The following is a 16,042-nucleotide window of genomic DNA, read 5'->3' on the forward strand; positions in this document are numbered from 1 at the left end:
TCCTGATAGACCCACATGTGGAGTTACTGCTAAATTCAACACTTGGCACCTTTGGATATTGCAGTCTACAGAGAAAATCTTTTAAAAGGCTCCACAAATGACTTGGAAATGTCGCTCTATTAATGCATTTGGTCCTCTTGTCCCCCATTCAATTGAAAATACCAATCCCGAAACCAACATCCCCAGTGCTGTTATGATCTATCTTGGATACGGTTTCTTATGTTGTTGATTTAGAAAATTAATCCCACTACTGTCAACATAATTCGATTTATTTTTCATGATTGAAACTCTCCAATAATGTAGCTGGTTGATCAATCATATTAGGAGGGTCACTAGGTTTTATCTCATTGGATCATTCATATTTTGTATTGATTCCTAAGATTCGTAACAATCAAATTGTCCAATCATATTTTGAGTTTAGTTCCTATAAATACAATCGCAACAATAAAGAGCACTTGATCAAGTTAAAAAAATGAATAGAGAAATATACTAAAATATTGATATACAGATACCAAAATAAAAGAAAAAAGAAAGACCATACTTATATGTTATTCGAAGCATTTCTTCTAAAAGTATTTAAAATGTTTTTATATTAAAAATATTTGTAAATAACATGAACTAATGTTGTTAACTTTAAAAGTACTACAGCCTGCTTAATTAATCGTTAATCATGTTACGACCTTGTTTGATTTAGTATCCAACCTGCTCAATTTGCAATTAGCTTATTAGATAAACACCTGTAAAATGTTCCTCTTCACCACGTGGGAGAGTTTTTTAAAACGGGTTGCTAGCATGGGGAAGAATAATGGAGTATCTGGTTATAAAGTTTTCTTTGTTAAACAAACATGAATTGAATTTGTTAATTGTCTTTATTGTACAGTATCCGAGTATTGATGAGGTCATACACCTTCGTGGTGAATTATTTTTAATAGTTTAACCCATGCTCTCGTATTTAGTTTAATATTACTTCTTTTATAATGAAATTAATAAATTATGGATTTTTGATCATGCTGCCCAACATAGTATACGCTTTTGCATTACAAAACCTAGCTTGCATGCATGCATGTAGTCACATTATTATTTTTATAATCACTTCACTTTTGTGGCATTTGACCATTCTAGATGTGTTAGGTTTCCCCTCTGACAAGTTCTTGATTTTCCCGCTGAAGAAAGGTTTTTGCTCAGTTCAAAAAGAAAAGTTAGAAGATTTGATCGTCAGAAACGTATATGTGACACAAGATTATGACAACTTTGGGATCCATCTAACACGTTAGCATACTAGAATTTTAATTAATAGGAAACAAATAAGTACAAGAATAAATATTTTGTTCATGGTGTATTGAAAGAGCTTGTTTAATCATGCAAGTTCATCACCAGCCTCGAGTAGAAACTGAAACACACAGCTTATTAAGCTCAGAAGGAAAATTTCTTACCATAATTCAATAGGACAGATTTTTTTTTTTTTTTTTTCCAGGTTTAAACAAACAAGATGATTAGTTAACGGTTTGAGTATAGTAATCAAGTAAGACTCCCTGGAGAGATTTTCTCAAGCCAAGGAAAAAAAATCCAAGTAGTAAGGTAAATCGATTTTACAACAGTTCCTTTCAATAATCTTCTTATAATACTACTTTTCTAAGAATTTATCATGTATAAAATGTCCTTAATTACTGATTTGAAAGTCCTATACATATACATGATAAATTTGATTCCAATAATTAGTTGAGATGTGCGCAAGTTGGCTTGGACACCTTGCTTATAAAAAAAAAAATGTAACATATGTATAGTTTGATAAGTGACACATTTTAAAGACATAAATAAATAAAAAGAATTAATATAATCAATTCACATTATTTATAAAATGGTTTAAAAAGATACATAACACTTCACAATGCATTAAAACAATCAGATTTTTGTTTTATAGTGCACTTTTCAATATGCATGGTTGGGCTATGATTTATGATCAACAATGGGAGACCAAATAAGAAACCCATGAGATCAAATAACACAGTTGGGCTTTTGTGGGACTTGGACTTCGCCCATGAAGGCTGAATCTCTGTCTTTTTTGGGCAAACGTGGGTCCCCACAATTAAACTGCAAAAGAACATCATCGTAATTTTTATCCAAAGAACTCGAAACAAAGACAGTGGTTCATAAGATAAGGATTCAAGGCCTCACCTTACATTTCACTCTCCTCTCTTCTTCAATACACTCTACCTCCAAACTTGAAGCTTTTTCTTTTCAACGTTAGGTACACCTTTTTACTTATATGTAAGCTTATGGGTATTTGTTTTTCGAGCTTCTTTGTGTTTATGTAACTTAAAGACATTATTTGTCGGTTGGTTTTAATCGTTCTCTGATTCTTAATAAGTTAATATGCTTTTTCTTGGTTTTTTCTTGTCTGAGTTATGTATGAAGTCTGGTGCTTTCTTTTTTCTCCTTTTGAAATATGTAAAACTTTTCTTATAGTTCATTGAATTTCAATAGAAAGTTTGGCTATAGTTCAGATGGATAGTTTTCTGAAATGTTAACTGGATTTACTTGTTTTTGGTGTTTATTTCTTTACAATGCATTTGAAAGACTCACTACTTTTTGTTTAGTTGTTTTTGCAATTTGATGAAATATGCTTGCTTATTTCTCTGTGTGCATGAGGTTTCGATATATATGTATCATAACATATAATTCATCATCCAGTTTATTTGAATAATTTGGTTGAATGTGAGTTTGATGGGGTGGCTAATTTAGAACTTCAATTTTCGTCATTGTCTTTTTGGCTTTTATGGTGTTAAGCTCCAATAGTTCGGGGAAAACTGGAATGCCCTAGGGATGTTTGGTATATTTAACAGAAAAACTTGTTTACTTTTCTTGTTGAAGTCTGGCATGCTTACTGCTATTCATGGTTTGGGTTTTCAAGGACCGTGAGAAAGTAAAATGAGGAGATTTGGAACTCAATCAGCTAATATTTGTACAAGTGATTGAAAGTGGATACAAACAACTTGGGATAGGTGTATCATGAGCCATATAAGGTGTAACTAATTTTTAGCTATCTAACTTGGGAGAAGGAGAAAGAAAAATAATAAACATTACCCACCTTTGGACCAAGTGAAGGAAAATGATGTTCCCGCTTGCTGCAGTCGTGTTATTATTCTTTCGGTAGTTATTCCAAATAAACGTATTGACTGAATTGGACTTGACCGATTATATTTTGTGTTTTATTTTTTTTCTTGAAGCTATGAACTTTGTGAATATCTCAAGAAAGAATATTGTGACTTCAGTGATCTGATTAACTCATGAGATATTTCACACATGGTAATGATTCTGGATTGGAATTCTTTGCATTATTTCCATTATCTAACTTCTGTTTTTCATTGCTCAGAGATTTGAGTTTTCTTAGTGATGTACTGCCAAAGTTGAATTAAGTTTAAGGTGTATCACAAAGGCAAACTACCAAGCAAACTTATTGAACTTGTTGAAACATTTACCACCAGGAGGATGTATTTTCACTACTGGCATTAGCAATGCTCAGAATTGTCAGGATAACATCGATCTAGTCTCTGCCTTAAGTGGGCTTCTTGTTGTTTGACATGATATTCTCTTTTAGGCCAAATTCTGCAAATATGAAAGTTAGGACCATGTATGACCTGAGATTTAACTTGTCTCTTTATGTTGTGATGGCAATGCTATGCCCATATGAGCCATTTAACCTAGTTAGGCAATGATGAATTTGTTTGAACCAGAAAATCATTTGTTGAGCAGATTTAATCATTCATCTCAAGACCAATGCACAGCATGCAATTGTAAAATTTTTCCTGCTAAGCAAATTTCCAACTCTGGGCTTCTATAGTTGTAAAAGATAGTATGCACCTTGATTTTATCACATGCGTAGCTGGGCATCTTTTTGCAGGGATTTATAACCCATGCCTTTTATTATATGTGCAGGTGAAGATCTGATGAATAACTTGTTTTAGCTGCCAACTACACCTTAAACCTTGCTGTTGCAGTTAACATGACGCCTGTGATCCCATGTTCTATAAGCAATATTTCACCCATTCCTGTGAATGCTTTTATAATAAAGAACAAAAACTGTTTAACAAGATGCAATTCAACCAGAAAATCTGCAAAACATACAATATCCTCCACAAGATATGTTTTACCTCTTTCTTCTTCTGTTAGAATATTTTCACAATACCAAAGGGGGTGTGTTTTACATGATAAATCTGGAATCCGTATATTATCAGCCACAGGAATTGATGTAGTGGTAGAGGAACCAGATTCACCTGCTGCAGATGAAGGTTCGGCCGGGGCCTCAGACATTCCATCTGATGTGGTTGAAACAAGTGAAACTTCCTCTTCAAGATCAGATACAAGTCCCACTCCAGCTCAGTCAAAACAGTCAAGACCAGTTAGGAAAAGTGAGATGCCTCCTCTAAAGGATGAGGAATTAATTCCTGGTGCAACATTTACTGGTAAAGTAAAATCAATCCATCCATTTGGTGCTTTTGTTGATTTTGGAGCTTTCACAGATGGCCTGGTGCACGTTTCAAGGTTGAGTGATAACTTTGTTAAGGATGTTGGAAGTTTTGTTTCTGTCGGCCAAGAGGTGAAGGTCAGATTGATTGAAGCAAATAATGAGACTGGACGTATTTCTCTTACCATGCGAGAAAGTGATGATATTAGCAAGCTGCAGCAAGAGAAAGATGCTCCCGCCAGTAGCGAGAAGGCAAGGCCTGCCAGACGGGGCACCTCAAAGCCCAATCAAAAACGGGCTGAGGTGAAAACCACCAAGTTTGTCAAGGGACAGGACTTGGAGGGCACAGTGAAGAACTTAGTTAGGGCTGGTGCTTTTATATCTCTTCCTGAAGGGGAGGAAGGATTTCTCCCTACATCAGAGGTATCTGATGATGGACTTGCAAGCATGATGGGCGGCTCGTCGCTGCAGGTAGGCCAAGAAGTCAGTGTGCGGGTATTGCGTATCTCAAGGGGACAAGTAACTTTGACAATGAAGAAAGAAGAAGATGCTAAATCAGACTTACAGGTTGCTCAAGGGGTTGTCCACGTTGCAACAAACCCCTTTGTGTTGGCGTTCCGTCAAAACAAAGATATTGCTGCTTTTTTGGATGAGAGGGATAAAACAGAGAAAGTAGTTGAAAAAACAGTGGAACTGAAGACCCCAAAAGAAATAGAAGGAAAGTTAAATGAAACCGAAGTTGAATCCAGTATTTCTGAGGTGCAGGAGCAACCAGAGGTCAGTGCCCCTTCTGCATTTGATGAAGTAGTGGAAAATGATGAAGTTCCTTCAAAGGAGGAGATTGTGGAGGCTGATACATTATCTGGCTCATCAGGAAGTGTGGATGGTGCACCCCAAACCATGGAGAAAGAACCGGAGGAGAGTAGCAAAAGTTTGGCTGCTGAAGGGAGTGTATCTACTGAGAATCAAACAATCGAGGAGGCTACTTCAACCAACATATCTGAAGAAATAGCTGAACAAGTCTTGTCTTCAAAAAGCTCAAAAGATGAAGTTTTAGAGAGTAAAAGTGATGATGTCGTGGCAAAAGTTGAAATGCCAATACAAACACCTACGGCAGAGACCAATATTCCTACTGCTGCACCAGCTGAAGACGAAGAGGCAGGACCTACTCCTGACAAAAATGGTGGTGTCTCCAGCTCTGTTGTACAACCCGAGGAAACCAAAGGTTCATTACATGCTTTCATGTGCTTTAGTTTTTAATGATTGTTTGTATACTTGCTGTCTGGGAAACATAATCTTCATGTCCAAAGTGGCAACTTACTATGTATTACATAATTCTTCACAATTAAAGAGATGACATGTGCTTAACTAAATTATTACATAAAAATTTGAGCTGATAGTTTGTTGTTAAGATATTCAGTTGGCAAAAATAAAATGTTGGTGGACATTTATAAGATATAGATTGTGGTTTTGCAGACAAACAAAAATAGGTGAGGCATATCAAACATGATTGTTTTATGATGGTTCTTTCAACAATTCCTCATTCTATGATTGACAGCCCACTTAGATGTTGTATTTAAGAGAAGAATCATGATGTCTCATATGAAGAGAAAATGGCTTCTTAGTTGGCCTCCTCTCAGAATGTCATAGCATGGCATTCTTTTTGTTGGGTACGTTTTCATATTTGTTGGTTCTGGTGCAGCTGGAGAAGTTGATGAAAATTCTGATCCATCTGGGGAATCAGCTGTGAACCAGACCGTTTCTTCTGGAAGTCAGGTCATTGAGGAAGTTGTGGAGAATCAAGTTGATGATACCAAGGATGAAGTGCAGATACAAGCACCTGCTGCTGAGACTGAAGTTGTGACAACCTCAGCAGTTGAAGATGAAAAGACAGGACCTGATCCCGAGAAAAATGACAATGTAGGAAATTCTAATGGACAACCTGACGCTCCTTCGCCCAAGGAAAACGTGATTACAGGTTTGGACCCTATTTATATTTCTTTTGGCTGTCATTCTTGCTTGCTCAAAGGCATTTCTTAATTGGGACTTGATGTCTGCTGGTACTGTTATTTATAATTTGTAAGATGTAGTAGAACCAAGGCAAGGCTTTAGATAGAAGCTATTAGTTATTGGTAATATTGTCTTTAGGCCTTGTTGAAATGAGGATTCACCTCACCAAAGAATGGTGAAACTATTAATGATTCCAGTTATTAGATGGTGTTGTTCTGATTCTGTCGGGTGTCTGTAATTAGTATATCAATGACTGGTCATTGTTTTGTGTGAGTAATTAGTATAGCAATGGCTGCCTCCTACTAGCAGTACCATGTTTTTCTATTTAGTTCTGTTCGTTTGTGGATTGCAGCATCTATATCCACAGCTCTAGTAAAGCAGCTTCGTGAAGAAACAGGAGCAGGAATGATGGACTGCAAGAAAGCTCTTGCAGAGACTGGAGGAGACATTGTCAAAGCTCAGGAATTTCTTCGAAAGAAAGGTTTAGCAAGTGCAGAAAAGAAAGCCAGCAGAGCCACTGCTGAAGGAAGAATAGGTTCTTATATTCATGATAGCAGGATTGGCATCCTGGTAGAGGTGAACTGTGAGACAGATTTTGTCTCCCGAGGCGACATTTTTAAGGAGTTGGTTGATGATCTTGCCATGCAGGTGGCTGCATGCCCTCAAGTACAGTATCTTGTTACAGACGATGTTCCTGAAGAGATTGTGAACAAGGAGAAAGAAATTGAAATGCAGAAGGAAGATCTCTTGTCGAAACCAGAGCAGATCAGGTCAAAGATTGTTGAAGGACGGATCAGGAAGAGGCTTGAGGAACTGGCATTGCTTGAACAGCCCTACATAAAGAATGATAAAGTGGTGGTAAAGGACTGGGTGAAACAGACCATTGCAACCATTGGTGAAAATATTAAAGTGAGGAGGTTTGTGCGATACAATCTTGGGGAGGGCTTGGAGAAGAAAAGCCAGGATTTTGCTGCTGAGGTGGCTGCTCAAACTGCAGCAAAGCCGGTGGTAAAAGATCAGCCTGCTGCCGTGGAAACAAAGGAAACTGTTGAGAAGTAAGTGACTGCTTTCTGTGAACTTTTACTCATGTAATAATGCAATGATTAATGCTTTCTCAGGAAATTAGATACTCTGAAATGTATGGACTAACCATAAAAATTTGGAAAAGAATTTTTGTTTATGTGAATGGAAGATTAGGTGTTAAGGTGGCACAGATTTAGCTCAGAATTACAATTGAAAACAAGTAGTCTTCCCATATATTGGATCTTAAAGCTGTATAACCAAAAGCCAGTATTTTTTCACTTCCCACTTTTATGAGTAGGCTTCATATGAACTTTACATCACAACATGAAATTTGTTTTAATAATTTAATGTGAAGACATCAAGACAATGCATCTCTAGAGCCAGTTAACCACTGATTTTCATTTTAATTTGTGTTGTCTGACAATTAGAACCATTATTAATTCAAGATAGAATTTATGCATGTCAGAATCTTACCTCAGCAATGAATGAAAATGTTTCATAAGTGATGATGATAGGTTTCATTTTCTCTCTAATTTTCAGCAACATGTATTCAATATTTCTGTTATCATTTTATCGCCAAAAGTTTTTTGGTTCTGCAGCTTCGTGAGAATAGGAGACCTGGGAAAGTCAGGTCTTAGGGTGAGAGGGACAACGGTGGTAAAACCTGTCTGTCCATCTGAGGCATTAAGGGTTTATCAAATAAACATTATTTTGTCAACTTCCAGTGAAAATAAATATAGCCTACTTATATTTGAATATGTTGCAAGTCTTACAAGCGCTCAAACCCTATTTCAGGCCACCAGCAGCGACCATCTCAGCCGCACTTGTTAAACAACTAAGGGAGGAAACAGGAGCAGGGATGATGGACTGCAAGAAAGCTCTCTCTGAAACTGGAGGAGATCTTGAGAGGGCACAGGAGTACCTGAGAAAGAAAGGCCTTTCAGCTGCAGACAAGAAATCAAGCCGACTTGCAGCAGAAGGCAGAATTGGTTCCTACATTCATGACTCACGTATTGGGGTACTAATTGAAGTAAATTGTGAGACTGACTTTGTGGGTAGAAGTGAAAAATTCAAGGAGTTGGTTGATGATCTAGCAATGCAAGTTGTGGCATGCCCACAGGTGCAATTTGTATCCATTGAAGACATTTCGCAAGACATTATAAACAAGGAAAAAGAGATTGAGATGCAGAGAGAGGACCTTTTGTCAAAACCAGAGAACATAAGGGAGAGAATTGTTGAGGGGAGGATCACAAAGAGGCTTGGAGAGCTTGCTCTCTTAGAGCAACCTTTTATAAAGGATGACAGTATTTTGGTGAAAGACTTGGTGAAGCAAACTGTTGCTGCTCTTGGTGAGAACATAAAAGTTCGAAGATTTGTTCGGTTTACTCTTGGAGAGACAACTGAAGATGCAAAAACAGAAACTGAAGCATGAGATGGGAGAATGTCAGAAATAGTGAGGGAGATCTTCGCAAGTACAGGTGGGAGAATTTTGAATTGAGAGACTAATCTGATTCTTTTTGTTGTGATTAAAGCAAAGTAGTTTTGTTTTTCAGTTTTGTTATATGATCCACTACTTTTGATTTTGAAGAAGAGGAACATTTCAAATCTATTTTATGCAAAATGAAAATATGAAAACACAGTTCATTCAAGCATATTTTATATTATTATTTTTAGTCAATCTAAGTATGGCCTGTTATACTTGTGTTCAAATATTTCCCGACACTTGTGTAAGATTATCATAAAACTTCTTTTAAATCATATAGAGAAGAGTCCCAATTCTCCTGGAGAAAGTAATTCTGAATGTCAAAAGGAAGATCTGACGGTGACAAATCGATTTGCCCAGTACTAGTCGGGGCAAGATCAGAAAAAACTCTCCCTCTTATGACAAAACCAAACATGAAATATCTTTGCTCTCTATTTTGAGGGCAATGCTTCAACAAATTCAATGAAGAATGATCCGAAAAATTGTTGATTGACTATATACGTTTCACGAAGTTCCACCCCGTAAATTAAGATAAGAAAAATAAAGAAGTCTCTTCCATTCTGCATAAATACAAATTTCTTGAATATTTTTCAAACATGTATATTGTTTATGATACACCCCAATGCATATGCTAAGTAACCTTTCTTTGATTCCTTTTAGGAACAAATCGCCAGAGGTCCACAGCAATATCCACTTCCTTTTTCTTATGAAATTTGTATAATTGCGGAACATCATATCGAAGCTGGGAAAAAAAGGAAATCAATAAACGACAATTGAACAAGCAGCATCATTTTTTAGAGTCCGGAAAGTATAGTACTAATCAAAATCACTAACAATGCAAGAATAAAGAATCAGATTATGTAAACTCCACTTTATAGTGTCAATAAACTAGCTCCAAGCAAAGCCATCTTCACTCACCTCACACAAAACCTCAGCACTACTAGCATTAAAGTCTCGCAATGCTGCCTTTTTCACATGCTGAGATGCCAAGAAGAAAAGATCTTGTCATTCGTCAGCCAAAGCAAAAATTTACCAAAACATTAGAGACATTTCAATGTCACATACGGTATATAATGCCACAAGGAGGCCTAGCATCAAGCAAACAAAAAAGTCAAATTCATAAAAAGTAATGGGATCATAGTAATGTACACAGAAACAAAGTATAAGATCTTCTGATGCTTCCACTTATTATGCAATTTTTTGAAAAATTAAGATGACATAAGAAAATAGGACTTAACACTCCATTTAGTATGACTCTTTTAAGTAAAGCTTATAAAATTGGAGCCATTATTAAAAAGTAGTAAGTTGTTTAATGCATAAACATGGAATACTTTTCTAGAAATAAATTAAAAAAGTAGGGTTATCATAAAGAAAGGATGAAGAATTTCTAAAATAACATTGAGGTGTTAAATATAAAACCACTCTATTCAATCACTTGCTAACTCTTTCTTGAATTGCAGAGAAGCAACATAACAAAAATACAAATTAAAAAATTTTTAATTTTAAAAAAGCTCTTCTAAGTAGTAGAGTTGTAACAAACAAGCCTTAAGAAGAGAAGGGGGGAAAAAAGAAGCTGGAGCAATGTATAATTGGATCTTGCAAGTCCTTAACCAATCGTGGATTATTGTAACAATCAAATCAAATATTTTACATAAAACTGGCCTTTCTGCAGAAATTTCCGAATTGATTGCATCAAGCTGATATTTGCATAAACTATATCCAGCTGGTAAAACAAATTCCAATTGTCCTTATGGCCAAACATTTGAGGCTCCACTTAAGTGGGTCCATTTGAAAATGAAAAAAAAAAAAAAAAAAATGAAACCCACACACATGAACAGAAAAAGTGAAAAGAAATATTATGTATCCATATTTTGCTTTATGGTACCATATTGTAAACAGTGCAGTGCTCTTATATAAATCTAACAAAAAAAGAATCCAGGTTACAGATTTACATAATTCTAATGACCAAAGAAAGATGAGAAACTGAATGACTCATTTACCTCCCTTCATGTAACATTTAGTATGATGTATAAGATACTTGAATGGCAGATCAGATCAGGCCAAGTAAGAGTGGCAATAACAATTTAAAAATTAACAGCTAAATATTCTAAGAAAATGACTCACATCTCTTGTGGAAGTCTTATGCAAGGAATAAACTGCTCCAGATGCAACCTAGCACAACCAATACACGAGCAATGTATACATTATAGATCAAATGAGATCAAATTGAGACATATAACATCAATCTTCAGTCCTGTATTTACCTTCAAAGCCACACAGAGGAAATCCATATCAGCCCCCTTTTTCCGAGTTCCAAATGGAGGATTCATTACAACAGTATCAACAGTTTGACCTAAACAAGAGACCAACCATAAGGCGAACATATAAGTTGCAAAAGTTCAACAACAGAGCAAATGGATAAAATATCTCATAAACTTAAACATAATATTATGCATTCAACTAGAAACTCAAATACCTATTTCTCCATCAATTACAAACAAATATCTTATTTATCACACAAATTAAGAAAGGAGCCGTTTGGGATATCATTGATGGACAAATGTCCAACATAGTTTACAAATAACCCAGAGAAGAAACAGTTACCAATAAACTCATTTCCATTACAAGAGGAAGGTTATTGTTAACCCTGCAATTCTAAACCAAAAACAAACACACACACACACCCCTCCCTTCCCCAATAGTGGACAATAACCCCCACGTCAACTCATACCAACCGTCCATCTCATCCTAGTTACCTTCACCATACAGCAATGACTCTCACAACATGATAATTAAAAGTTTAAAAAGATGAACCACAAGACCATTTTCCTTGAACTCCAAATCATGAAATTTAAAAAGATAGTAAAGAATGCCAAGTGGGTGTTCGCAACCTTGCTATTGTAAACAAAGAAAACTTTACGTTGCATATGTACAAGACTTCACCCGGGGAAGACTCATTGTCTCTTACAATACCAAGTGCTAATTGTATCCGATGAAACCAAATCAATGGATGTCCCATGATGAAAATTACATGATATCAAGCAGAGAGTTCAAGTGGGCGGAGATTTTTTTACCTCTCCATTCTAAGTTCATGATGTTACATTGAATAAAATTTATGTCCAACTGCAAGTTCAATCATGAAAGGACAACGCATCAGTTATCTACCGGGGACAGCCACTGTTCTAATTATCGAAGCTACAATTAAATTAGCCATAGAGATAGAGTAGTATTGTATGCTCAAAATTAAAGATACAGTACCTCAAGATCCTCTGCATTTACCGATGCTATCTCAAGAGATTGTGAATCTATATCAATAGCGATAACCTGTCTATTACAGGATTAAAGAAAAAAAAATGAGAAATATAGAAGGAAAACCGTTTGCATTTTGCCAAAAAACCAAAAAAAAACAAAAAAACAAAAATCGGTACAGAGATAAAAAAATTGTACTCAATAGAAACATTTTCCGCAATTTGAAGGAAACTTTTCTAAAAAAAAAATCAGTTCAAAGAATCCACGAGGACAAGACGAAAGATAAAAAGAATTACAAACAATGACCAGTATAATTAGTTGTTGAGAAAGGATAGATTTGATATGAAAATGGATATTTGAGAACTAAAAAGAGCGCGCGTAAAAGTAGGGGAAGAAAAATGTCTCACTCTGCACCCAAGAGAGCAGCTGCAGCACCTAACGTACCACACCCGCAACCAAAATCAGCCACTAACTTATCGGTAACATCCCCAAAAGAATTCTCCGCCTGCTCCATAATAAAACATGTCATTCATTGATTAAAAATTTAATCCTAAAACCAATCAAAGAGTGATAAATACAGTGTAAAGCATGCGAGCAGCGATGTGGGGTCCCGTCGGATACTGCTCTAGTTCCACCTGCGGTAACAAATATAATCAGAATTCAGAGCCTCACCGAAAGTGTTCCGACTCATTCATAAAAGTGGTCAAGTGACAGAGGAACCTTTGGATTGGAGAACTGTTCAAGGCCACCTAAGAGGCTTTCTAATTGCTTCAGCTTCAGCTTCATCTTTAGCCTTGGAGAATGAGAATCCACTCACAAGTCACAAGATTCTTCTCCTTGAAACCCTATTTTGGAATTTTAAAAGAAGTCTACAGTAGGTGTTATTATTTCATTAATGGGGTTGAGAATGGAAAAATTATACTAAACGGTATTATTTTAAGGGTGAAGATGAAAAGTAGCACTTTTTTTACTCATAAAAAACAAATGGTATTTTACTAAAATGTGAAGAATGAAGATGCCCTTATTTTTAAATGAACCCTAATCATATTCACCCGTCTTCTTCGAAGCTAGATTAACCGTTATTTCTATTGAAGAATTTGAAAACCAATGTTATAAACCGATTCTTAATTCGATTTTGTGTGTAAGAAACATGTTAATTAGAGTTTTTGATGAAGATGAGTGGTTAATATTAGCTGTTTGAGTTAATTTTTAACTAAGGATGTTTCAAATTGAAGAATTTTGTTGTTTTTTATAAAACATGAAATTGTTATCGAAGAGTAGGGGTATCGGTGGTATTAGTCATTTTTCACTATCCAAGGTTGAAGATGACAAAAACTGTTTGATACCATCCAATAGGGGTGTATTGGATTGCCGATAGGACTATAGGGGGGCATAAATTTTCACAAAGAGTATTTTGATTATGTCTAAAGTGACTATAGGGGTTTTATAATTTTTATAAGTAAAATCACAATACATCCCTATATGTCCTATAGATGTCCAAATACATCTATTAGACGATAATTATAGTCTTATCAGACACCATTTGTATCTTCAACCTTGGACTGAAAAAATAATCGCTACCGCCAATACTCTCAGTTGGGTAGTTCAAATTTTGTCAAAAATATAAAAATCCTTCAATTTTCAACATCCCCATCTAAAATTTAACTCAAACCACCAATATTAACCATCCATTTACATAAATATTCTTCGATTTGGTAGCGACTGTAATTATGGAGAATGGGTCTTAAGAGTTTAAGAATAGGTTTTGGTTAAAGGTTTACGAATTTGTAAAGAAGGGCATTTCGTCTATACAAACAGTACTCCTTCTGTTTCCTAATAAAAGTCGTTTTAGCCTTATAATTTTTTTCCAAAATAAATTTCGTTTGGCCAAATGCAACCCTCTCTCTCTTTCTCGAAGTATGCCCCTGTCTCATCTCTCTCTTTCCCTCACCCCTCATCTCCTCTCTCTCTCTCTCTCTTTCTCTTTCTCTTTCAAAAGGCATTTAACACAACTTTCCCATCAATCATTATTGTTTTTTCTTCGTTCCATTTTCCACGCACGGTTGGAGGGAGGAGCAAAGAGAAAAAAAATTTACATTAAAAAATTAGTTTATTAAAAAACATGCATTGACTTAAAACGACTTTTATTTAGAATAAAAGGGAGTATATAATACCATTTTGCCATATTATGAAAAACTTTTAAACAGATGCTACTTTTCATCTCCACACCTAAAATTAAAATAGTGTCATTTAATAAAATTTCTGTTGGGAATGTGTGACATGTGTACAAGTTTTTATAGGAGTTATCACACAAAAACCNATAATCAGAATTCAGAGCCTCACCGCAAGTGTTTGACTCATTCATAAAAGTGGTCAAGTGAGAGAGGAACCTTTGGATTGGAGAACTGTTCAAGGTCACCTAAGAGGCTTTCTAATTGCTTCAGCTTCATCTTTAGCCTTGGAGAATGAGAATCCACTCACAAGATTCTGCTCCTTGAAACCCTATTTTGGGATTTTAAAAGAAGTCTACAGTAGGTATTATTATTTGGGTTGAGAATGGAGAACGGTATTATTTTAAGGGTGAAGATGAAAAGTAGCACTTCTTTTACTTATACAATAACGAATGGTATTTTACAAAATTGTGAAGAATGAAGATGCCCTTATCTGTAAATGAACCCTAATCATATTCCCCAGTCTTCTTCGAAACTAGATTAACCCTTATTTCTATTGAAGAATTTGAAAACCAATGTTATAAACCGATTCTTAATTCGATTTTGTTTGTTTTGTAAGAAACATGTTAATTAGAGTTTTTGATGTAGATGAGTGGTTAATATTAGTTGTTTGAGTTAATTTTTAACTAAGGATGTTTCAAATTGAAGAATTTTGTTGTTTTTTTATAAAACATGAAATTGTTATCGGAGAGTAGGGGTATTTGTGGTATTAGTCATTTTTCACTATCCAAGGTTGAAGATGACAAAAAATGTTCGATACCGTCCAATAGGGGTGTATTGGACGTCCGATAGGACTATATGGGGGCATATAATTTTTAGAGAGAGTATTTTGATTATGTCTGAAGTAATTATAGGGGTTTTATAATTTTTATAGGTAAAATTACAATACATCCCTATATGTCCTACAGCTGTCCAAATACATCTATTAAACGATAATTATGTAGTTTTATCAGACATTTTTTGTATCTTCAACCTTGGACTGAAAAAATAATCGATACTGCCAATACTCTCAGTTAGGTAGTTTAGATTTTGTCAAAAATATAAAAATCCTACAATTTTCAACATCCCCATCTGAAAATTAACTCAAACGATCAACATTAACCATCCATTTACATAAATATTCTTCGATTTGATAGCGATTGTAATTATGGAGAATGGGTCTTAAGAGTTTAAGAATAGGTTTTGGTTAAAGGTTTACAAATTTGTAAAGAAGGGCATTTTGTCTGTAAAAATAGTATATAATACCATTTGGCCATATTATGGAAAACTTTTAAACAGGTGCTACTTTTCATCTCCACACCTAAATAGTGTCATTTAATAAAATTTCTGTTGGGAATGTGTGACATGTGTACAAGTTTTTATAGGAGTTATCACACAAAAACCTCCAAGGGTTTAGGAAAATTAAAACACCCACAGGTATGGAAATTCTACCATAAACCCCTTTTTTTGTTAGACATTAAATAATTTAAACAGAAATGAATTAAATGACTTTTTGACCCTTCAAAAAGTTTAAAAATTTTAATATTACCCACAACATTTAATTTCAAACCAAAAACTTAATAAAATGATTTTCTAAACATG

General features: G+C 35.1%; 2 protein-coding genes across 5 annotated transcripts; one reads left to right on the forward strand and one right to left on the reverse strand.

Moving 5' to 3' along the window:
- The first annotated feature begins 2,133 nt into the window (after nt 1-2,133).
- On the forward strand, nt 2,134-9,147 carry LOC116130586. 2 transcript variants are annotated; one of them, XM_031416302.1, is made up of 5 exons: nt 2,134-2,248; nt 3,937-5,690; nt 6,168-6,443; nt 6,828-7,530; nt 8,294-9,147. In XM_031416302.1, exons 2-5 carry the CDS (start codon nt 4,004-4,006, stop codon nt 8,928-8,930), a joined length of 3,303 nt encoding a protein of 1,100 aa, XP_031272162.1. In that variant the 5' UTR covers nt 2,134-2,248; nt 3,937-4,003; the 3' UTR covers nt 8,931-9,147. The 2 variants fall into 2 exon arrangements, with proteins under 2 accessions (XP_031272162.1, XP_031272164.1); XM_031416304.1 differs by lacking the exon at nt 2,134-2,248 and adding an exon at nt 3,289-3,306.
- Nucleotides 9,148-9,409: 262 nt separating this feature from the next.
- Nucleotides 9,410-14,714, reverse strand: LOC116130616 (methyltransferase-like protein 5). 3 transcript variants are annotated; one of them, XM_031416342.1, is made up of 9 exons: nt 14,621-14,714; nt 12,809-12,865; nt 12,638-12,735; nt 12,240-12,309; nt 12,056-12,104; nt 11,246-11,334; nt 11,106-11,153; nt 9,900-9,959; nt 9,410-9,723 (listed from the first exon to the last, which is right to left on the reverse strand). In XM_031416342.1, the coding sequence occupies exons 1-9, from the start codon at nt 14,678-14,680 to the stop codon at nt 9,613-9,615; spliced, it is 642 nt and encodes a 213-aa protein (XP_031272202.1). In that variant the 5' UTR covers nt 14,681-14,714; the 3' UTR covers nt 9,410-9,612. The 3 variants fall into 3 exon arrangements, with proteins under 3 accessions (XP_031272202.1, XP_031272201.1, XP_031272203.1); XM_031416341.1 differs by lacking the exon at nt 14,621-14,714 and adding an exon at nt 12,951-13,130 and having other exon boundaries at nt 9,412-9,723; XM_031416343.1 differs by lacking the exons at nt 9,410-9,723; nt 14,621-14,714 and adding an exon at nt 12,951-13,132 and having other exon boundaries at nt 9,944-10,069.
- Between the last annotated feature and the right edge of the window lie 1,328 nt (nt 14,715-16,042).

This window comes from Pistacia vera, unplaced genomic scaffold (genome assembly GCF_008641045.1).
Source record: "Pistacia vera cultivar Batoury unplaced genomic scaffold, PisVer_v2 Contig223, whole genome shotgun sequence".
Lineage (NCBI taxonomy): Eukaryota > Viridiplantae > Streptophyta > Magnoliopsida > Sapindales > Anacardiaceae > Pistacia > Pistacia vera.